Raw genomic sequence first — 19,423 nt, 5'->3', positions numbered from 1 at the left:
TGTCCTCACCCTGGGCGACCTCGCTGGGCAAATTGCCCTTAGGAAGACCACTTCGCCCTCTATTAGGTTTCTTTTCTGGTTTTGTTAAATATACAGGAGTTTGGGACTGGCAGGATGGCTCTAGGTGCAAAAAAAAAAAATGCACTCACCTCCAAGCTGTCTAGCCTGAGTTTGAATCCCGACCCAGCTATAAACTGTCATCCCGGTGTTTAATCAACGTTTTTCAGTGGTATATTACAACACGCTGTTTTTCTTCCTATTTAAAAGGCTTTTCTCAGTAATTTCCTCTGTGATCAGCGAGGGCGAATGGCACGCGATCTACCTCCTGTACAACCTCGGTTCATTCCATGCTTTGCAGTCGATGCTGAAGCTTCGTCCTCAAGCACGGGATCGTCCTTTTCTGAAAATGGCCTGGGAGATAAACAGAGCTTTCATGGAGAGCAACTATGTGCGATCGTTTCGTTTGGCACTGCGTTTACCTTTCCTGCACTCGTGCGCCTTGTATCGTCACCTTACCACACTGCTGCGGTGCATCACTATAAAAGCACCTTCACCTATAAAAGCAGCCGTAATAGCTCCGTATCACTGGATAAGCTCGTGGAATGGCTCGCACTGGATGGCGTGAATCAAGGCATCGCTTTGTGTTGCCATTTTGGTCTCACACTGTCCGCAGATGATCATACAGTGACATTTAAAAGAAAATACGTTCAGGGTGGGCCACCGTCACCTTCCCTCCGCAGTGCTGCAAAGCTTGTTGGGAACAAGCAAGGAGGCACATGCCGGCACCAGGTTATGCACAGCGGAAGGGCCAATGGAGAAGAAAAGCTGGTCAGGTTTCAAGATAGTTGGTAGTATACCTCCATCTCCGATGTGGTGTGGTGTGGTGCAGTGTGGTGCAGTGGTGGTGTGGTGCTGACTGGGCCCCCGCCTTCCCCCCATCCCCCACCCCCAAAATTTCCATTTTTAAAATGTTTCCCAGTGTGTACCCTGGTTTAGAATAGGTACACCGTATCCCTGCGTGTTGTAAGAGGCGACAAAGGGTTGGCGTCAGGAAGGGCATCCGGCCATAGAAACTGCCTCAACAAGCGTTACGCCTCGGTCCCCCGTCGGGGAAGTGATGAGTTGACAAAGTGGAAGACGCAAGGCGGCCATCTTGTATTTTGACGTGGCGACCCAATTTTCAATAGCGTTCTTCCTTGTGCCAAGATACACCCACACACCAGATTAGAAGTTGGTACTTCGCTTATTTTTCAGGATATTTCGCTCACAATGTTCAGACATGTATATGGTGGCAACCATCTTGGATTTTAACGTGGCGACCCAAATTTAAACAGCGTTCTTCGTCATGCCGAGATACACCCACACACCAAATTAGAAGTTGGTACTTCGCTTATTTTTCAAGATATTCATCTCAAGGTTCAGACATACATGGCATCAGACATACATGGCGGCCGCCATCTTGGATTTTGACGTGGGTTGCACCCACACACCAAATTCGAATGCGGTCTTTCGCTTACGCACGCACGCACGGACGGACGGACGGACGGACACAGGGGAAAACCATAGTCCCCCTTTCGCTCCGCTGTGCGACGGGGGACAAAAAGAGAACCATGACAATTACAACTACATATGGGCAAGGTACAGCCCGAAGTGATCGGTTTCTGAGGTTTGGGACATGGAATGTAGGGACAATGATGGAGAGATCACGAGAAGTGGTGGAAGTATTGGTCAGAAGAAGAGTGGACATAATATGTTGTGTGCAAGAGACTAGATGGAAGGGAAGTGGTGTGAGAATGGTGAAGGGTAGGCAGGGACAGAAATACAAGTTTGTGTGGCAAGGGTGCCCGGAGGCCGTGAATGGTGTTGGTGTCCTGTTTTCTGAGGAGTTTGTAGACAGTGTGGTGAGTGTGACTAAAGTGAGTGATAGGTTGATGGTGAAAATGATGATTGGAAAGCTCTTGGTGAATGTCATCTCGGGATATGCTCCGCAGGTTGGTCGGAGCGATGAAGAGAAGGACAAGTTCTGGTGTGCAATAGAGAAGGTGATGGAAAACGTGAAAGATGAGGAAGTTGTTGTGGTAGGAGGAGACCTAAATGGACATGTTCGAAGGAGTATGGATGGTTTTGAGGGAGTTCATGGAGGTTATGGATTTGGTGTGAGAAATGGAGAAGGTGAAAGGATTTTGGAGTTTGCTGATGGAGCGATTTATAATACTCAGTTCCAGAAAGAGGATAATAAGCTTGTTACATACACATCAGGTGGGTCGACGACAACTGTTGACTACCTGATGGTGCGTAGGCGAGATAGAGGGCACCTCCAGGACACAAAGGTGATCCCAGGGGAGGAGGCTGTTTCACAGCACCACTTGGTTGTCTGCGACATAAGGGTGAAAGGTGCGAGGAGAGCTCGGTGGGTAAAGTACCAACCGAGAATGAAGGTGTGGAGGTTGAAAGAGGCGACAGTAAGAGAGGCATTAAAGAGAGGCTGAGTAGGGTAGAGGCTGATGTGGTTGAGCTCCAAAGTGGTTGGATATCAATGAAAGATAGTCTGTTGGGAGCCGTTGTTCAGGTATGTGGATGGACAAAAGGACCACCGAGGCACTCGCAAACATGGTGGTGGGATGATGAAGTTGGAAAGAGGATTGACAAGAAGAGGAAGAAGTTCAAGGAGTGGCAGAAGGCGAAGGGTACGGGAGCAGAAAAAGCAGAGCATGAAAGTTATAAGGCAGCCAAGAAGGCTGCAAAGAAAGAGGTAGCAAAGGCGCAGGAGGCATGGAGGAAAACGTTCGGAGAACGCTTGGATTCGGAAGAGGGTCAGAGAGCGGTATTCAGGATTGCAAAGCAGATAGCGAAAGAGAGGTGTGATGTGATGGGGGTGAGTTGCTCGAAGGATGAAGTGGGACAAATCGTTGTGGACCCAGATGGAATTAAAGGAAGATAGAAAAGATATATGGAAATGCTGTTGAATACAGAGAATGAATGGGGTGGCAACATAGAGAGTAACCCAATTTTAGGACCGGCAGAGAAGATAACTGCGAAGGAAGTTGAGGAAGCGATAAAAGCAATGAAGAGTAGAAAAGCGGGAGGGCCGACAGGAGTTGTGGCAGATATGTTGAAGGCAGCAGGAAGTTGGGGTGTGAAGAGAATGACAGATCTATAATCTGGTGGTTTAAGAAGGCTGCATTCCAGTGGATTTGGAACCGAGTACCCTCGTCCCTCTATACAAGGGGAAAGGTGACCCTCTGGAGTGTGGCTCGTACCGAGCGATGAAGTTATTGGAGCATGGAATGAAGGTATTGGAAAGGGTGTTGGAGAGGAGGATAAGAAAGAAAGTGAAGATCGACGAAATGCAGTTTGGATTTATTAAATTGTAGCGATTCTGATTCTTTCAGAATAAAATCAAATGTTCCTGTAGGTTTCCTCTGCTGGGTAGTGCATTTCACAGCAAAGACTCAACCATGAGCACCAAGGAACTTTCAAAAGACCTCCGGGATAAAATTTTGGAAAGCAAAGATCAGGGGATGGGTATAAAATATTTCAAAGGTCTAGAATAATATCCCTTGGAGCACAGTAGAGACAATTAAAAAGTGGAAAGTATATGGCACCACGAAGACTCTGCCTATATCAGGCAGTCTCTCCAAACTGGATGACCAAGCCAGGAGACTGATCGGAGGCCATCAAGAGGCCAATGGCAACTTTGAAAGAGATACATGCCTTCATGACAAAGACTGGTCAATCCGTGCATGTCAAAAAGTATCCCAAGCACTCCACAAGTCTTGTCTACACAGTAGGATGACATGCCATTACTCAAAAAACCCACCTTGATTCCAGTTTGAGGTATGCAAAAAACACTCCGGAGATCATGAAGCCATGTGGGAAAAAGTTGTGGTCTGACGAAACAAAGATGGAACTTTTTGGCCTAAATGCAAAACGTTACGTGTGGCGCAAACCCAACACAAAACATAAGCCAAAGAACACAATCCCTACTGTGAAGCATGCTGGTGGCATCATCATGTTATGGGGATGTTTCTCATCAGCAAGGACTGGGGCACCTGTCAGGAGAGAAGTGAAAATGGATGGAGCAAAATACAGAAAAATCCCAGAGGAAAACTTGCTGCGCTCTGCAAAAAAGCTGAAATTGGGACAGAGGTTCAGCTTTCAGCAAGAAAACAACCCAAAGCATACAGCCAAAGCTACACCTGAGTGGCTAAGGAACAAAAACATAAATGTCCTTGAGTGGCCCAGTCAGAGCCCCGACCTCAATCGAAAATCTGTGGCATGGCTTGAAGATTGCTGTCCATCAATGCTCCCCACACAACTTGACTGAACTTCAACAGTTTTGTACACAAGAATGGGAAAATAATGCGTTATCAAGGTGTCCAATGTAAATGAGACCTATCCCAAAAGACTCGCAGCTGTAATTGCCGTTAAAGGTGCTTCCACCAAGTATTTCTTTTATGGGGGGGGAGGGGAGGGGGGTGGACACTTGTCCAATCATCCAACCAATATATTCCAAATTTTTTTTTTTTTTTTTTTTTTTCTGAAATTTGTAGAATTTGTTTTTCACTTGGAAGTTATGGGTTACCATGTATAAATAAAGGTGGAAAATGTCTGTTTTAATACAATTTAATTCCAGGCTACAAGGCAACAAATAGTGAAAATTTTGAAAAGGGGTGTAGACTTTCTATACCTATAGGCGAGAGACGACGTCCTGCTTTATTCAAGTTTAGAAGGTAAATGTTTTTGTATGAAAATGGTTTGTTATTTAGTTTTAAAGTCCGGTCCTTTGTCTGCTAAACTGTTTTTGACCATTTCCAAGCAAACCATTTCAGAGCATGCAAGAGCAGATATTGACTTCACAGACTTGAGAAGCCACCACCTGGAACTCTGGGTAGAATATGTCCACCGACAGCTTAGGGATTTAGAATGATGCCATGTAAATAAATTATGGCTGTGCAAAATGCACAGGTGAGCATAGCAATATGGAGTTATCCCATTGGCCTTTGGCAATCGGTCACCTCTTCCCCCTCAACAGTTCCAGTAGATTTGAAATAAAACAGGCTCGAGGAGGCAGGGGATGAGAAGAGAGAGGGCGAGCGAGAGAGACGGGGCGAGCGAGAGAGACGGGGCAAGTGAGCGAGTCAGAGTCAGTCAATTTCTGGAAGGAGCCAAACCCAATGGGTTGAGCGCTGTGGAGGTCCACCCCTTGGCTCCCATGTGACATGTTCACTCAACCTGAGCATGCAGTCCTTCAGCCAAGGTTTTGCTAAAAAGACCAAAACTGTTGCTCCAAAAACAGATTTTAACATTTTTTCTCTTCCACATCAATTCTTGCCCAGCAAGCTCAGATCAAACAAACATGGGTTACGGAGGCCGAGGCTCAAAGTGCTCTCACTTCCCTCTGTGTAAAACCACTGATATGTGCACATCAATAACAAGATTTAGGCTCTTGCATAAATATCTTGTTTCTACCATTATTACTTCACAAGAATACATTTAAGTTCTTGAATTAGAATTAAAATTTACGAAAAAAAAAAAAAAAAAGTTCTGTAAATTTCAAGTTTGTTATGTTATACATATCCAGTTCTTTTTGTGTTTTTTTTTTAACCATTTCATTCCTGCACAAATAAGTCGTTGAATCGATAACCTCCATTTGCTACATCAGACATAACTTGCATAGATCTTCCTGCCCAATTAGGTCAAAATTGCTGCCATGCTGGTCCGAAAGACCAAAATACCATAGCGACAGTACTATGGCTTCTACTCTACACATTACATATCTCACTCCACCCTGTAGCCATTGGTATGAGTCACACATGGTAACAAGTCTGTTGGGTGGGATGATGAAAGACATGAAGAAGAATTGAATACATCTGAGCAATATACTTAGCATGCTGATGACAGAGGAACAGGTTTACTCATCTATTATTATACACTAGCATGACTCGGCACGCTCCGCACGCCTCACCACACATCGTTTCAGATGGGTAGGCATCTTTGACCATTTCGGTGTCTTTTGGGTATTCATGGTGTTTTGGGTATTCATGGTGTTTTGGGTATTCATGGTGTTTTGGGTATTCATGGTGTTTTGGGTATTCATGGTGTTTTGGGTATTCATGGCTTTTTGGGTATTCATGGTTTTTGGGGTATTCATGGTTTTTGGGGTATTCATGGTTTTTGGGGTATTCATGGTGTTTTGGGTATTCATGGTGTTTTGGGTATTCATGGTGTTTTGGGTATTCATGGTGTTTTGGGTATTCATGGTGTTTTGGGTATTCATGGTGTTTTGGGTATTCATGGTGTTTTGGGTATTCATGGTTCTTGGGGTATTCATGGTGTTTTAGGTATTCAGGGTCTTTTGGATCCTTTGGGCCTTTAAGGGTATTTTGGGTCTTTGAAGTGTTTTTGGGTCTTCGGGGTCTTTTGAGTCTTTTTGAGCCTCAGGGCCTTGAAGGGTATTTGGGGTGTTTTGAGTCTTCGGGGTGTTTTGGGTCTTCGGGATGTTTTGGGTCTTCTGGATGTTTTGGGTCTTTGGGGTATTTTTGAGCCTCAGGGCCTTGAAGGGTATTTTGGGTCTTCAGGGTGTTTTGGGTCTTTGAGGTCTTTTTGAGCCTCATGGCCTTGAAGGGTATTTTGGGTCTTTGGGTGTCTTCAGGGTATGTTGGGTCTTTGGGGGTCTTGGTGGTCTGAAGGGTCTTGGGGGAATTAAAGGGTCGTCAAAGGTCTGAGGGGTCTCAGCAGTCTTAACGCAATTAAGAGGGTGGTCATTTTATTTGAAGAAGAAGAAGACGTTTTCGTCGCATATAAACATACATAGCGAACCATATGTTTGATCGATGATAATAAGATGTCCTGATAAAGGTGCAGAGGTTGCATGCACACTCACTTACCTTTGCATCTGGGTTTATATCCCTGACAACTATAAACAGTCATCCTGGTACTTCACAAGGTGTTGCATCTTCCTTGGGATGGACAGTAAGCTGGATGGCCCGTCAGATAGCATTTACAGGTGAACGTTGAATATCCTATAGCAACATTCCCAGGTGGTCAACTATGCCAGAAACTCTGGGCAACGGCACCAACTGTTAGCCAGAAGAGTAGGCCAATGTATGTCAGTACCATGATCAAATTCCTGCCCTAATCAACAGCATCCTGAAACAAAATGGCAACATATCCAGGGTTAAACCAGTAACCTATCTAAAGTTGCTTAGTAGCAACACAATAGGTGCAGATTCTCAGCCCCAGCAAAACAGTCAGAACCGATGTTCTTGAAACAGACCGATACCGATTGCATCAAATGGGCCCAGGAGTCGAGTACGAATTTGGCCAGCTGGTCGCGCCATTATAGGGCGAGGGTGGGGGCGGAGGAAGGAGGGGAAGAGGATGGTGACTACACCTTATACAAACCACACACCGTCATGCGTCCTATTGGGTTGAGAAGGAATTTGTAATAAATAAATAAAATAAATAAATAAATAAATAAATAATAATAAATAAACATATATATATATATATATATATATATATATAACAGTTTGTGTGTGTGTGTGTGTGTGTGTGTGTGTGTGTGTGTGTGTGTGTGTGTGTGTGTGTGTGTGTGTGTGTGTGTAATGTTACCGAAAGACTCCTAAACGGAGAGGCTCACAAACTTGATATTTGGCACAAACATGGCCATTGAGCCTGGTACGAACATGGTCGACCTAAAAATTTATTTCATAATATTTTTCAACCATATTTTTACCTCAGCGCATTTCAGCGAGGAATATTATGACCGGAATGGCAGAGCAGCGCGCCGATTCACTCAGAGCGATCACGTGATGTTCCAACTTTGCCGCCATAATCTTACAGTTATGCGTTCGCACGTAATTCAGTTTTTTCACATTTCAGCGAGGAACATTGCCATTCACACCACATAGGCTTTTTTTTCTTTCATCGTTAGATCCATATTTTTAGCCATAATGTAGCGAACGTAGCGTAACGTAGCGTAGCTAACGTAGCGATCCTTGCTCAGGATCTTCGTCAGGTTCGCGAGCGAGTTAGCCAAAACGTAAAAGTGAAAATATATCGAATTTTTTATTCATATTTACCTCAGCGCATTTCAGCGAGGAACATTATACACGGAATCTCAGCTGGTCGCAGAGCAGCGCGCTGATTCGCTCAGAGCAATCATGTGATGTTCCAACTTTGCCGCCATAATCTCACAGTTATGCATTCGCACGTAATTCAGTTTTTTCACATTTCAGCGAGGAACATTGCCATTCACACCACATAGGTTTTTTTTTCACTTTCATCTGATATTTGTGATTTATTTCAAACAAACTATTTCCCATCTACACGGCCATGTATTCCTATTAACGTTATGTAAAGTACATAAATTGTGTGGATTACATCATTTGTGGATGTAATCAATTGCCAGTAACCATCTATATCCCTCCCCTCCCCTTCCCCTACCCTTCCCCCTTCCCCCATGCCCCTCCCTTTCCCCCCTACCCCTTCCTTTCCGCCCTACCCCTTCCTTTCTGCCCTACCCCTTCCTTTCCGCCCTACCCCTTCCCCCATGCTCCTCCCTTTCCCCCCTACCCCTTCCTTTCTGCCCTACCCCTTCCCCACCCCCCTCCCTTTCCCCCATGCCCCTCCCTTTCCCCCATGCTCCTCCCTTTCCCCCTACCCCTTCCTTTGTGCCCTACCCCTTCCCCACCACCACCCCCTCCTCCTCCTCCCCACTCCTCTACCCCTCCCCCCCCGTTCCCCTCCTATCCTCCTCCCACCCCCTTCCCCCTCCCCCCCTCTCCCCTCCCCCTCTTCTCCCCTCCCCCTCTTCTCCCCTCCCCCTCCCCCTCTTCTCCCCTCCCCCCCCCATTCCCCTCCCGTCCCCCGCCCGGCAATGCCGGGTACTTCTGCTAGTATAAAATAAAATAAACTAGTGTGCTGGCAACAACTCACCCACTTTTCGCAAAAGCAGCAGACAAAGGTGGTGTCACTTACTCGTCTGTAGCCCAATATCCTCGCCTCACGAAATCTCCTGACATGATCCATCGTGTTCAAATGCACAAGTTCCTCCACAGCCCATGCATCAACTTAACTAAAGATCCTCTATTGAGTGACAAGCACTTACACATTTACAATTGTAAACAGACAGTATAAGGCATCCACATTGTAAACAGATGCCATTCATAGCAATGTTTACATCACAAAAAGCCAATGCAAGACAGGTAATCTTTAAAAATGGTCAAAAAAAAAAAAACAGCTGACTCGGTGAAAACCAAACATTCCCCATTCCCAAGAGATTCTGACATGGCTGGAGAATGCCAGAATGCATTAAAAAAAAATACGTCCATCATGCAATTTGGTCCAAAACAACAACACATCTCCTGGCACCTGCCACAGCAGCTTTTACCAAAACAATGAGTAACTTGCCCAATGTACCAACACAATGGCCTGCTCTTTTACAAAATGTGATCTGAGCATCCATAAGTGAACGCTAGAGCACATTCGGTTCAACTTTCTACTACATTAATTCAAGGCCCATAGTGTGGGGCTTGTACACAAATTACATGGAGGAAAGACAGATGTCCAATGTACTTGAATACGAATTAAAAGGTCACTAAACAGCAGACAAACATAGCACACACACACTTGGGTTTCAGATGATAAAACAAAGTCAACTCACATTCTAATGTGGATCAAAATATTCATGTCAGTTGTACAACAAAGAAGATACAAAGGGAAGTTTCAATCATGCACACTTTATTGAAAGCATCTGGTCCTCAACAAACAAAGGACGAGGAGGTTTTTTTTCTTTCTTTAATATTCCCCAATACTACACCTCCAACTCAATCTTTCAGCTGCTCGTAGAGAGTGGGGACATAACTGTCCCACTTAGCCTGGTAGCACGTGGCCACCATCGGACGTTCCAGACCGAGCTTCTTTCTCAAGGTACGAGCAGAAAAATTTGCTCGACCTTTAGACGAAGTTGCCGTGAGCCGGGGAAGGTCTTCCGGTGGCGGGATTTGACCCGGTTGCTCATACACAAGCCACACGTATCGGTGCAGGCCTAGACCAGATGGAAAATGGAGAAATCAGGAGGAAAGGGCCAGTGGGGACAACATTAGATAGAAAAGGAACAAGGTGGTGAAGGGGAAATATTTACCTGTCCCTTTTGGTGGTCCAGATCCAATGTAGCCAGACATCACATCTCCAGTGGATATGTCACAGCATTGAACATTTATTGCCACATAATGTTGCCACTCCCTGAGTAGGAAAAAAAAATGGAGGGGAGGATGAGGGGTGGAATAGATTTTGCAAATAACATTCTATAATCACAATAACATCCATTTCTTATCTTAATTTCCTTCCAAACAAATCTATATGGAAATTCATATAAAAAGACCATGCCCAATCACAGCCCTCAGCCACAAAGTGTTGTGGAACCAATCAGCTGTACCCATGTCAAAGCTGTGATTAAACGACAGAATTTGTCTCAAGCTAAATATCTCACCAAGTGATCCAGATTTACCTGAATTTGGGGTTCTCTCGGCTTGGGGCATCTGGATCAGTCAGGATGACAGTGTACAGCTTGCTCTTGTCACATGCATCCCAGCTGACCTTCAGTGGTTTGTCTTTCACCTGCAGAACAAAGTAATCAACACGTGAACCACTGAACCTCTGTGGTAAACACGAGTAAAGTTTAAAGTTTGCAGTGATAATGAAGGGCTTAGGTCACCTGAGTCGGTGTAAGCTCTTGGCCCAGGGTCTTGATCTCAACCCCTCCCTGGTATTCAACTCGCAACACGGAGATTGGAGCTTCGTCCACTTCATTGAGCTCAAGACCATCCCAAGTTGCCATGGTGACTAGAAGAAATGTGTTGGTGCACGAAATTATTTTGAACCATTAAAGCAAACACTGACATTCACCACTGCATACAGGTGAAATGCAGGAGCCCTAACCCACAGCGAGGGGCAGGCTTGCAGAGCACAAAATAAATGTCATGCTTTGAGAAGCTCTGTCTTTCCAAGCTCTTAGCACAGGAAAATTCAAAAGGTCAGCACCTAGTTTGAAAACATTACCACCAGAGGAAGATTTTTGAAGAAACCATTACAATTAGAAAGATGGAATGCAGAGTTCAAAATGTCAAGACGACTTTCTGAACTTTTCCAAATCATGTGATACTGGTGATTGTGCAGAATGGTTCCAACCACACTGTTGGACATTCCCATATGAACACAAGGTCAATGGTGTTGGAACCTCAAGTTTAAATCCCACTTGCTGCACAAACATGTCCATCGTCTCCCGATGGCTTTGGCACGTTGCGTGTACAAGTTCCTCCATGACTTTTTGATACTGTAGAATAAAGTGAAGTATGATTTTGTACAATATAGGAGAAACCTTTCCCCCCCCAAAGCATTAACATTAAGGGACAATGGTCCTCACAGAGGAGGTCCAAGAGTAGATGGACACAGAATAAAATTGCTTAGACATCAGAGATCTGCAATGCAAGAGTATTACAGGTTCTGCACGAGTAGAACATTCAGCAAAACCTTCGTGATAAAAAAAAAATGCAATAAAAAGTGACAAAAAATAAAATCTAACTCTGCTTAAAGATGCCATATTTACCCCACACACGCGAAGTGAAAAGTGGGATTAAGCAATTCATTCATGTCCTTCCGTCTGTCCACATCAGTTTACGATTGAGGAACGAAAGATTTTAATTGAATGTTATATTTTGAGCACAAATGTGAAAACGAACCTGGAGCTTAGCAGAATTTTGTGTGAATTTATCCTGACCACGCTCCTGACCACGCAGGAGCGAGATAATTTAAAAAAAGATTGTGTGTCAAACAAAAATTGAAAATCATTCCAAACAGGAAATTTCCTGTTTTTAAGGACATCATAAAGGATACAGAGGTACGAAGACCTAATGTAACGTGTTAAATAAGGTGGTGTAAAAAAAAACCAAAAAAAAAAACCCATCAATTGTGGTAAACTACAGAATTTATTTATTAATACGACTTTTACAAATTTTTTTTTTTTTTTTGGATCCAGAATCGAGGCTCGTGAAAGAGCTAACATTTATTTCACAAACAAATCAGACAGACAAAATATATAAAAAGAGGGAGCAGAAGACAAGATGGGGAGAGAAGGGGAAGCACACAAACACAACATTTGAGAGCAGGGAGATGTGTGGGAGGGAGAGGGCTTGGGGGGAGGAGGCGTGGGAAGGGGGGGGGGGGTGGGAGAGGTATAAAACACAAGGACACCAAGGGCTTCCAGGACAGAAGTTGGTATTTCAAAAGTGGATGTGGGGTGAAATTAGCAGGGGTAGAAAAGATCAAGGTTTTGGATGGGGGAAGATAAGAGATGGTGGTGAACAGCTGTTTTAAAGACCTGGAAGGGTGGAGTGGGATTGAAGAGAGGGAGTTTGTTCCAGGGGCGGGAGAAAAGAGGAATGAAGGAGTGAAGGTGAGCAGAGAGTCTTGATTTTGGCAGTTTAACCATAAGAGGGTTGCAGGCAGATCTTGTGCGACCTGTAGGAATATTTGGGGGACAGAGCCCGGAGAAAGCTGGGGGGGTGCAAGGCCAGAGAGGAGTCGGTAGAAGACGGAAAGACCACCAACCTGCCTGCGGTGAGTGAGTGAAAGGCCCTTGGAGTTAGCTTCATCGAAGGAGATTCCAATGATTCTGAACGCTTTGGTTTCAACAGCATGAAGACGAGCTAAGTGTGAGGGAGGAGCACCAGCCCAGAGGGGAGAGCAGTATTCCATTGAGCTGCGGATGAAAGCCTTGTATGTGGTGAGGAGCTCAGGTGTGCCAAGGAAGGACTTCGCACGGCGGAGGATGCCCAGTCAGCAACTGGCTTTAGAGGCCAGATTTGAAATGTGGTTTTCCCAGGAAAGATCATGGCAGATAGTGAGACCCAAAAGCTTGAGTGACAGAACTTCTTGGAGAGGATTATTCAGAGAGTGGATGGGAGGGTTGTCCAGTCGGTCTTTTCGGAGAGACATCGTAAGAGTGTGAGATTTGTCAGGATTGAAAGACATGTTCCACTTGTTTGCCCAGTCTGTGATTTTGTCCAGGTCTGCAGAGAGTGAGGAGGCTGCAGACTGCCAATCTGAGGGATGAGGAATGGAGCGACAGAGAGTAGAGTCATCAGCAAATAGATAGAGAGGATTTTCAAGAGAGTTAGAGAGATCATTGATGAAGACCAGAAAAAGCACAGAGCCAAGAACACTACCTTGGGGAACTCCAGCCTGAACAGGAAGAGGAGATGAGAGAAACCCATTCAGGGCCAGCCACACGTTGACTACGACTAGAGAGGAAGTCCGCCAGCCATGCGTGGAGATTTCCATTGATACCAAAGGAGGATAGTTTGGTGAGCAGAGCGGGGTGCCAGACCGTATCGAAGGCACGTGATATGTCAAGGGAGACAGCTCTAATTTCCTGTTTGGCATTGAGGACCTCCATCCATTGTTGAGAAAGCAGAAGCAGCATGTCCAGAGTAGAGTGACCAGGTCTGAAACCAAATTGATGATCAGAGATCAAGCCATTGGAGAAGAGGAAAGATTTCATATCTGAAGGAATGATGGATTCCATGACTGCTGATAATTGGGAGAAGGCTGATTGGTCTGAAGTTGCTAGGATCTGTTTTTGCACCTTTTTTGTGCAAAGCGGTGATGTTGGCCGATTTCCAAGCAGATGGCAGATGACCTTGAGCAAAAGAGAGGGTGAAGAGAACAGAGAGGGAGTGAAAGAGCGGAAGAACAGGATATTAGGACCCGTGGGCTGATGCCGTCAGGTCCAGTTGCAGAATCAGAGTCGAGGGTTGACAAACTTTTCCACCTTGTCAGTAGGAAAGGACACAGAGTCCAGCAGCAGCTGGGTACGACTGGGTACGGTGGGTACAGAGAGGGATGGGTTTGGGACACAAGATTTAGAGGCAAACACAGAGTTGAGGCATTCAGCTTTTTCACGTGCTGAGTCAGCCGTGAAGCCGTTTGAGGTGACGGAGGGGATGGAAGGGGAACAAACACCAGAAACAGATTTGACCAGACGCCACCAGGATTTGGAAGAGGGAGACAGAGAAGAGAGTTCGGTCTTGAGAACAGAGAGATATTGTTTCCTGGCTCTCCTGAGGGTGGACACACACTTGTTTCGGGCTTTGTGAAAGGAAATGAGATTTCCGTCCATTGGATTTGCTTTCCAGGAGGCAAAAGCAAGTTGTTTCTGGGCAAAAGCCTCACCACAGGATTCTGTGTGCCATGGACGGGAGGAAGGGTATGACAACTAAAGACGAGATGGGATAAATCTGTGCATGAGAGAGAGCAATTTACTTTGGAAGAATTCCCAGGATGAGTTGATGTCAGAGGCGGTGGAGATGGGAGACCAGTCCAGATGATTGATGGCTGCTTGAAGACCGTGCCAGTTGGCCTGAGTGAAATGCCAGACTCGTCGACGCTGAGGAGGCTCTCTGAGAATGGTCAGAGAGATGTCCACTTTGACAAGCACATGATCAGATGAGCCGATTGGAGCAGAAGAAGAGCAGCAGACATTTTCAGGGAAGTTAGTCATAACCAAGTCCAGAAGAGAAGATGCTCCGTTGACTGAGATCCGGGTCGGGAAATTGACAGATTGTGTCAGTCCCAGTGAGTCGCAGAAGTCCTTTGCTGAAGAGCCATGGCTGGTGAGAGAGGTACCCACACCCAGCCAACTGGCATGGTGACAATTGAAATCACCACACATGAGGAAGAGAGAGTTGGGATGGGTAGATAGAAGTTGGTCCATATTAATCAGACAGCGAGATGTAGATGGACTCATCACTGTTTGGTGGACGGTACAACACACATATGAACAAAAGGTGGGAGCGAAGGGGAAGCCGTAGCCAAAGGTATTCCTGGGGGTGAATTTTATCTTAATTTTTATTTTATTTGAATCTTAATTTTATTAACAAATCTTTATTTTATTTGAATTGAATTATATACTAGAACACTGTTGAACACACACAGCCTTACTTGCACTTCCAAGAACGTCCAGTTTTGCAGTACTTGGACATGTTAAACAGGGTGGTGTACAAGACTGCTTCAATAGCGCTAAACTTCCAGAATGTTTATTTTTAAACGACCCATAAATTCATTATTTTATTTAAATTGAAGTATATACCTGAATGCTGCGTGAAGTAACGCGTTCTACAAACTAGAGTTCAGCACTAGTTATAACTCGGCCGGAACAAGTAGAGAGAATACCTCTGCCAGGTGAATAGTTTACGTTTTGTATCCCAGAGTAGACAAGAAAATCACAATACAGAATCACATTTAATCAAAATCATCCTTCCACAACTTTCAGATATTCTGCTGTACATAGTTTTTGGCCCCATCTCCCAATGGTGAAGAATCACTTTTTAAAATTCTACTATCTGGATCCGTATCTGGATATTCACCAAAAGTGAATAGATTCTTCCTTGTCACACACACAACCTCTCCACTAAGTTTCATCCAAATCCGTCCACAACATTTTGAGATATCCTGCTATATGTTGGTTTTTTGCCATATCACTGAATGGTGAAGAATCACTTTAAAAAATTAAATAATTCTCATATCCGAATCCATATTCAGATATTCACCAAAATCGAATAGTCCTTGTCAGACACCCAACCGGTCGACTAAGCTTTGTCCAGATCAATCCACAACTTTGAGATATCCTGCTATGTATCGTTTTTGGCCCTATCTCGCAATGGTGAACTTAAAATTAAAAAAAATCCTACTAGCCGGATCCGAATCCGGATCTTCACCAAAATCTAATAATTTCGTCCTTGTCATATACGCTACCTTTCTGCCAAATTTTGTCCGAATCCGTCCACAACTTTGAGATATCTTATTCACAAACAGACAAATAGACAGACAGGGGTGAAAGCAACCTCCATCGACCTTTGGTGTTGGAGGTAATAACTCGTATTCAACCCATTCTAAGAGATCACACCGGAACAAGATCTCAAAGAATCTTGTGTACCCAAAAAAACCAGAATCGCAAAAAAAACAAACTGTTACCATGCCAATCAAGGAGTGTAATGATGCCTTGGAGGCAGGGAGGGGAAGGTGACATTCCCAGAAAGGTGCACCATTACCTGAAGATGTGTTGGAGAACAAATGCACCAGAGTTTATTTTAGTACGAGATAATATATCAAATTGATTAGTAAATAAATCGTTAATTAAACCATGAGATTTCATAAAACAATTTACCCCATGTAGTCTTGAGAACAAAGCATATGGATGGAGTCTGCAAGTGGCAAATTTAATTGGTAGACATAATGTAAAATGCCATAATATATTGTGCAAGTACTTCCAAATGGAATCGTTTTGAAAGTGCCAAAAGGATAATATATGTTCGTGTTGAATGAATGATCGTTTTTAAGGCCATTTTCCCCGCTAGAGCGGGGGTTAGCCTTGCGGGCCCCATGACAATCATGGTTCCCTGTTTGAGGCAATGTTTTTTTTATGGCCGGATGCCCTTCCTGGCGCCAACCCTGAGTCGCCTCTTACGATGCGCAGGGATACGGTGTACCTATTCTAGGCCGGGGTACACACCGGGATCATTCATCCCAGCAAGCTGGTACTCAATTTGCCGACCTCGGAAGGATGACAGGCTGAATCAACCCCCCTGGCGTTAATTCAGCGATCGACCGGGATTCGAACTCAGGATCCTAGGATCCCAAGCCGGCACCCTAACTGCTAAGCCAACACCAGGCTCGAGTGTTGAAGTATATGTTCTAGTGTTGAAGTATATAATTCAGTGGAAATAAAAACATTTTGAATATCTTTAGAAAAATATTTTTGGAAGTTTACCACATTGATGCAGCACCTTTTACATGTTAAATTATTTATCCATGCCTGTTGTACGTGTCCTTAATGACGTCAAAAAAGTTTCCTGATTGGAATGATCTTTTTTGATTGGCAGACAGTTAAAATAAATAAATAAATATCCATCATCACTGCGCATGCACGATTGGGATGAATTCAGAGCTGATGTACAGTACTGATAATATCTACAGGTTCGTTTGTTAATCATAAACTGACATTTGTGGGCAGATGGGCAGACAGATAGTGAACCAACATTCACGTCACACGTGTGGGATAATTAAGCTTACAGTTACTTTTCAGAAGTAAAATATGCATTCAATGCAAGTCACATTCAAGAATAACCATGGTGTTAAATTTTCACACTAACCTCTGAAACCTCTCAACCACCTCCCAGCCCCATTCTCTCCCCAACACAACTGTTTTGCTTTTCCCAACACATCATGCCTCAAATTTCTTCTTTTACCAAAGTGAAAGCGCAAATATAAACTCAAAATGCAATGTGCATAGAATAGAATTAAGGGTCAATACATTCACCCCTGACCTTAAGTCATGGGGAGATGTGCTTGGGGGAAGTTACAATATGCAGTTTCTTCTAGAATATGGCATCTTAGTAGGTAAAGTTGGTGGTCTTCAGCCACCTCTCTGATAAGCTTTTTCAGTTTCCTGCAGCCCCCAGGAAAGTGGTCATCACTCCTCCATGAGGAATTCAGCAGTCTTTTTTTTTCTTTTTTGTATACAGGATCGAGGCTCGTGAAAGAGCCAACAAAACAACAAACAAACAACAGAGCTAAAAGAGTGTGTGTGACACTCCAGACAGGGTGGACAACTAGAGAGAGACCCCATGTGTATAAGCAGGAGCCAAACCACACATTCTATCGAGTCTGACAGTCAGATCTGGAAGAGCCAGGTGGGTTGTTTGAGATATTCAGAGGACTTTGAGGTGGCCTCTCCCTTCGTCTGTTGAATGTTGTCTTGTCTGCAGAGGAGTAGCACTTAGCAGCTCCGATCAGGTGTTGGTTTTGGTTTTGCGCCTGGTTGATGTTGCCGAGCAGGTGATGAATGTTGGATGGCCTAAAAAGCAGCTTGCTTCTCGTCTGTCATGATGCATTAATGACAAGATTGTATGGGTTTTGTACGCACGCACACACACACACACACACACACACACACACACACACACACACACACACACACACACACACACACACACACACACACACACACACGCTTAAGTTAAACACGACGCTTTCTCGAATAAGTACAACGAATTCCATACACATTCTAACTTCAAAAATTAACATTAAAAGTTGTACAAACACTTGAGTATACTCGTGGGGAGTGGTGGCGATAATCGAACGTCACGTGACTGCAATGTGCACATAACTACATGGACGTCATTTACATCTCAATCTGCATACAGTATTGCAGTCACGTGATGCATAGATTGGCAGTACAAAATGTCTCCGAAGACACGAGGCTTCCTTGCAATGTCCCCACCCGGTCGAAACGTCAAACCACCCGAGCATTGCCTTTTGCCTTTGGGGAATTATCGTCGGTGGTGGCGGTTTCGATAATGGATACTCCAAACTACAACCAAAAGTCCGTCACACCAAGTGACAATTTTTTTTTGTTTGTTTGTTATCAATTAAAGAACACCAGACATTGAAAAACTGCCCTGCACTAGCAGCTGTTCAAATTGCAAAAGCATCCCGAGAATAACCGACCAACAGGATAACACCACCCGAGGTAGGCCCCGGATATCGAACATACAGTGATACTGAACCCAAGCAAAACCCACTCGATGATTCTCACGGAACACCGATACAAGCACCCATTGGGTGCAGGACCGAATTCTAACCTGGTATCGCTAACAGCAGAAAAACCAAAGCAAAACGCACCAACCACAAAAACCACCACAACCGCCTCCACAGCCCGTCTTAATAATCTCATGACACGCCCATTCACTGGTCACGCCCACCTCAAACCGCGTCTCTTATTGGCTGATTGGAAAGTGGTTGAATTTGGAGGCTTTTTTCACGATAAATACGTAGAACAAAATTACCGCTTTATGCGCAAGGATCTTTAGGCGTGTTCGAAGTTCGCTTTGCCGCCTTGTCACGGAAAAAAAGAAAAAGGTTAGAACACGAACAAACACCGATAGGTTGGCAACCACAGTGTGGACTGTGGTGGGCCTAATGGCCTCCTTTTGCCTCAGGGCTGCCACTCTAAATTTTCATTTTCCACTGTTCTGCCACTCCTGCAGTGTACGGAGTTGATGTACCGTGTACTAGGTACGTGAAACCAGACCCAGCTGTCCATCAGACTCGTAATTGATAGTGAACCAAATCATGAAGACCCTCGGAGATTAATTATATAATACCTTCAACAGCAAGGATGAGGGGGTTGAGTGGACAGAGGAGGCGAAAAAAATAGATATTTTGTGGCGCAGGTTGTGACCACAGTGCGGTCATTCTTATTATATTACAAAGCACGTGGTTCATGTCAAATTTATCGTCACGTGATGCATTGCGATTTTACGTAAAGGCAAAATTAATAAATATCTTGAAGCACGCG

At 44.5% G+C, this 19,423-nt stretch overlaps 1 protein-coding gene and 1 long non-coding RNA gene across 5 annotated transcripts; both read right to left on the bottom strand.

Annotated features, from left to right (window-relative positions):
* Positions 1-3,842: 3,842 nt before the first annotated feature.
* On the bottom strand, positions 3,843-7,163 carry LOC137429207 (uncharacterized). Its single transcript, XR_010984833.1, has 3 exons — positions 6,891-7,163; positions 3,988-4,052; positions 3,843-3,890 (listed from the first exon to the last, which is right to left on the bottom strand). It is a non-coding gene; the product is annotated as an uncharacterized LOC137429207 (long non-coding RNA).
* Positions 7,164-9,726: 2,563 nt separating this feature from the next.
* LOC137429923 (phosphatidylethanolamine-binding protein 1) lies at positions 9,727-19,063 on the bottom strand. Of its 4 annotated transcripts, XM_078779992.1 has the most exons (6): positions 18,574-18,602; positions 17,719-17,943; positions 10,724-10,851; positions 10,517-10,626; positions 10,151-10,251; positions 9,727-10,054 (listed from the first exon to the last, which is right to left on the bottom strand). In XM_078779992.1, the coding sequence occupies exons 3-6, from the start codon at positions 10,844-10,846 to the stop codon at positions 9,834-9,836; spliced, it is 555 nt and encodes a 184-aa protein (XP_078636118.1). In that variant the 5' UTR covers positions 10,847-10,851; positions 17,719-17,943; positions 18,574-18,602; the 3' UTR covers positions 9,727-9,833. The 4 variants fall into 4 exon arrangements, with proteins under 4 accessions (XP_078636118.1, XP_078636117.1, XP_078636115.1 ...); XM_078779991.1 differs by lacking the exons at positions 17,719-17,943; positions 18,574-18,602 and adding an exon at positions 18,912-19,063; XM_078779989.1 differs by lacking the exons at positions 17,719-17,943; positions 18,574-18,602 and adding an exon at positions 18,748-19,061.
* Positions 19,064-19,423: the final 360 nt, after the last annotated feature.

This window comes from Myxine glutinosa, chromosome 6 (genome assembly GCF_964187855.1).
Source record: "Myxine glutinosa chromosome 6, kmMyxGlut1.1, whole genome shotgun sequence".
NCBI lineage: Eukaryota > Metazoa > Chordata > Myxini > Myxiniformes > Myxinidae > Myxine > Myxine glutinosa.
Note: the sequence above shows the minus strand (reverse complement) of the source record. Positions and strands in the feature narration are given on the sequence as shown.

Excerpts from the sequence above, each read along its gene's own strand:
- LOC137429923 (XM_078779989.1), bottom strand. The coding sequence starts at position 18,799 with ATGAGATTATTAAGACGGGCTGTGGAGGCGGTTGTGGTGGTTTTTGTG. Across the intron at positions 10,627-10,723 it reads AAGAGCTTACACCGACTCAG|GTGAAAGACAAACCACTGAA; the intron begins GTGACCTAAGCC and ends TTTGTTCTGCAG. Across the intron at positions 10,252-10,516 it reads CGAGAGAACCCCAAATTCAG|GGAGTGGCAACATTATGTGG; the intron begins GTAAATCTGGAT and ends TTTCCTACTCAG.